The 4,330-nt window shown below is 31.2% G+C and overlaps 1 protein-coding gene across 1 annotated transcript; it reads left to right on the forward strand.

Annotated features, from left to right (window-relative positions):
- Positions 1-3,104: 3,104 nt before the first annotated feature.
- LOC124915774 (GEM-like protein 4) lies at positions 3,105-4,029 on the forward strand. Its single transcript, XM_047456538.1, has 3 exons — positions 3,105-3,240; positions 3,345-3,622; positions 3,827-4,029. Exons 1-3 carry the CDS (start codon positions 3,105-3,107, stop codon positions 3,998-4,000), a joined length of 588 nt encoding a protein of 195 aa, XP_047312494.1. The 3' UTR covers positions 4,001-4,029.
- Positions 4,030-4,330: the final 301 nt, after the last annotated feature.

The raw sequence follows: 4,330 nt of genomic DNA on the forward strand, positions 1-4,330 counted from the left end.
TTTTTTTAACCAATATAGCTAAGTCTTTATCCTTAATATGAGCCAAATGTTTATGCCATAACTCAAAAGAAGAATCAGTTTCACAAGTGTTGATGTAACACTTATATATTCTAGAACGAATAGTATACAATTCAAAAGTTTTTTCATTTAACAACAATCATTTATCCTTTTTTAAGCTTTCATTCACCACTTGAAAAGGAATTACAGAAACCTTCATCATACAATCTTCCAACCAATAAAATATTGAAGCGAATATCAAGAATATGTTTAACCCTTTTTAAAACAAAAGTAGTTATATTTTCCATCTCAACACGTTTACCAATTTCAACCACTTTAGCTTGACCAGTATTTTCCTTACGAACAATAACAAAATCACCAGTATCATATGTTGAGAAAAAATCTTGTCGTGGTGTAGCATGAGTAGAAACGCCACTATCCACAATCAAATCCATCTCATCTCAAGATAAATTAACATTATCAACATCATTATAACAAACAATAAAGATATCATAAATAATAGAAACATCATCATGAACCTTCTTTTTGGTTTTAAGTAGTGGTTGTATTCTTTTTTTTTCTCCTTCTCCAATTTAAAACATTTTTTCTTGATATGTCCCTACATACTACAATGACCACACTCAACATTTTCCATTTATTATAAGTTCTACGAGATTTTGTATGATTAATTACATCTCGTCATTTACTTCTCCCCCTAGATTTTGTAACCAAGACCTCATACTATAAAAAACAGTCTTGTTTCTTTCATCTCATATCTTCATTCAAAATTATGTTCTTTATTAAATTTATTGAGAGAACAGTATTTGGAGCATAATTGGACAAAATTGTTCTAAAAATCTCTCATGAGTTAAAAAAAATACAAAGTTGACATAAACATTGTATCTCTCAAGATTAATAATTTTCACAAAATTATTCAAGAGGTCAGTCATCGGAGAACAAACTTGATACCTTAAGGATATCAATTGTTTTATCAAAACTAACTTATTATTACTGGTCTTTATCTCATAAAATTCTTCAAGTTTAGTCCAAAGATTACGAGCATCAGAAATAAAGATCATATGTTTCAAAATGTTGTCATCACCCATTGACGAATATAAGCACATACTTGTCTATGCAAAACTTTCTAATCATTCACATTTTTCTGCAAGTTTAACTAAAGAGAACACTAGGAAGTAAAAACTTTCACATAAAGAAAATTTTTTATTTTAGCCTTCTAGATATTATAATTAGAAACATTCATTCTCACCATTCTATGTGTGCTAACCTCCATCCTTATACTCAAGTAAAAATCAATCTCTAATACCACTTTGATGGGAAAATGTATTCTTCAAAACATAACACTTTTCCAATTAATTGAATATAAAAATGAGCAAAACATAATGAAATGAAATCGACAATGCAAGATAAGTTTTAGCGTTGAAAACTTTTCAAAATTAATCGAGACTAAAATCACGGGACCTTTATAGGCCCCTTAACAATCCACTATCATCAATAAGATTATAAATAAGAGTTCATTATAGATATAGTCAAACTATAATCACTAATTAATTGCATCAAGATCACAAAACGATCTTGGCAATAAAAACAAAGAACAAGAAAGAGTAAAATCAATCAACCATAACAATTCAATTCTGGTTTTCTGTTGTACTAGCTTAGAAGACTCGGAAAACATATTTTCACCGTTTTAGAACGTAGACCGGAACATAACCAACAAGCTGTCAAACTTCTCCAGCTTCTACCTGAAACCCCTCAATCTCTTTATTGCTATGCTCTCTCTCTCTCTCTTTGATGTTCACTATACCTAACCCACCCTCCCCTACTTTCCCACAAAATTATCTCATCCCAGCATCACCCTCACCTCCATCAGCTGAACCTACACCTATTTCTCCTCCTCCACCCACGTGTACTCTTCCTATCCGAGCTCCAGCATCTTCCATACACCCTATGAACACAGACAAACTTTGATCTCATCAACCTATTATAAATTTTACTTCTACTACTACTATAGAACATACTTGTGTCTCTTCTACCAATAATATGACTTATGAGTTCAATGTCTTTCTGCAGAACTATACTCAGGTTCTCATCCCACGAACTCATGCTCAAAATGTGTTGGATGCAAATGTGTATTCAATGTTATTATTTATTACTCTTTTCATTCTTATAAACGGATATATAATATAATCATATCACAGTTGAGATGGATACAATACAAGGCAAACTTTTTGTCTATTTTTTCTCACAATCCTAAATTTGTTCTGAATGTATATTCTTTCTTGCATCCCATATTCAATCAATATTAATGATTAAAAATAGTAGGGTAACGAGATTGGTAAATTTGAGTTGAATATGGGTTTAAAAATATATTAATAGAGGTTAGGTTCCATTTGCGTATCCCTAATTATCATGTCTTGTTCTTTTTCGGGATGGATTTAATAGAATTGATGCAAATGGGTCATTGATTTTGATAGATCCTTATTATGGGATTTGATTGTTTGGGTGTACCTTTAGATGTTCTTCATTTATGTTTTCTTAACTCACAGGACAAATCGTGTTCTGAATTGTATCAACTTATTTTGTTCCCTAACCCCAGATTTACTTTGACTATGGTTGTAAGGAAAGTTTTCTGTTTCAATTTTTTTACATGGACACAATGAAACATATGAGCATCAGCCTCCATGCATAAAGAGAAAACCATTACATAATCATGATACAAAACACAAAATTCCAAATCATAAAGCTAAATAATGAAACAAGACAGCATGATCAAGAAAATGTCTTAACTTACCTGCTAAGGAGGATGTGGGACCCCCACCTACGAAAATCTTGGATCACTGATCTTTCCAAAAAGAGACCCAACACAACATTCTATTATAGACAGCCTTTTCATGAATTACAGAAATATATATTGTTTTGATGCATTGATGAAGCATGCATGACTGATCATCAATCTTAAAAGTTTCTCCCATGCATGCAACAACTGATTGACCACCTTTTTCTGCCTATATAAATACACAATAAAGAATGACATATCAAATATCATACAATTTCTGATCACCTTTAGTCTCAGAAGCAACAAATTAAACATGAATAGCCTTTCTCAGCAAATGAAGTATTTTACCCATTCTGTCAATGCAATCGAAATGAAGAGGAGTAAGTGTGGCCTAGCGGAAGAGAAAAAGGATAATGATGGTGCTAATAACATCTTAATTCAATTACATGGTAATAACAACAGCTGTTTTATATAATTTCCTTTTAAAACTGTTTTTGGTTAATAATTAATTAATTAGATTTAACGATTTCACAATTTCTTCTGCTCATCGCAGCGAGAGAAAGATCTAATAATATCTCGACAACATTGAAGAGGAAATTGAGGTTGGGAGCTACAATTCTTCAAAATGGTGGATTGGAAAAACTATTCAAAAGAAATTTCATAGTCACAGATGGTGAGAGGCTTGTAACTACATCCCAATGTTATTTATCAACAACAGCTGGTCCAATTGTAGGCCTTCTTTTCATCTCTTCTGAAAAGATCGGTTTTCTAAGTGAGCGTTCAATCAAATTATATTCGCCAAATGGGCATTTTGCTAGAGCACACTACAAGGTGAGTCTTTTCTCTTTATTATTTTAAAAAAATAATAATAAAAGTAAAAATTCCTAACTCCATAATAGAGCAAATGAACTTATGTCCACAAGATAATGAGTTTGAGTTTTCATTATGGGACCATTTAAAAATAATAATAATAATAATAATAATATTCAGATAATTAAGTGTCTCTTAATTTTTTAAATTAAATTTGTCTTGCAGGTGATGATTCCTCTAGCGAAAACAAGCAGGGCAATTGAAAACAAAAACATCAACAGACCTGCTGAGAAATACATTGAGATTGTTACTGTGGATAATTTTGATTTTTGGTTCTTGGGTTTCTCAAATTATAGAAGAGCTTACAAGAATCTTCAAAGGGCAATCTCTCAAAACTAACATCTCAGTGATAGATCACTGCTGCAACTTAATAAATCAAGAGTTTGTACAAAGTATATTTCTGTTACTCTGTTTAATTTGTTTGGATCAACCAATACATATATAGAGATATATTATGTTTAATTATGTTATTGTATTAATCTAAATCTGTTATTTCCAATAAATTCAATTGATAAAAAGTTGTCCATATATGCAGACCCCACCTTTTTCCTTTCAAAATAAGACAATGGTATTTGCATTAGTATGGGAAGATGGAACTGTGAAAAAAGAATGTCTTCTCTTTCTCATTAGAAGACACGTGTAAAGGGAGGGCATAAAAGTCCTTTATCT

The sequence above is a fragment of the Impatiens glandulifera genome, chromosome 9, assembly GCF_907164915.1.
Source record: "Impatiens glandulifera chromosome 9, dImpGla2.1, whole genome shotgun sequence".
Lineage (NCBI taxonomy): Eukaryota > Viridiplantae > Streptophyta > Magnoliopsida > Ericales > Balsaminaceae > Impatiens > Impatiens glandulifera.

What these genes read in the sequence shown, in the direction of transcription:
- LOC124915774 (XM_047456538.1), top strand. Translation starts at nt 3,105, where the DNA reads ATGAATAGCCTTTCTCAGCAAATGAAGTATTTTACCCATTCTGTCAAT. An exon ending in CATCTTAATTCAATTACATG is followed by an intron (nt 3,241 to 3,344) that starts GTAATAACAACA and finishes TGCTCATCGCAG; the next exon opens with CGAGAGAAAGATCTAATAAT. An exon ending in TTGCTAGAGCACACTACAAG is followed by an intron (nt 3,623 to 3,826) that starts GTGAGTCTTTTC and finishes TTTGTCTTGCAG; the next exon opens with GTGATGATTCCTCTAGCGAA.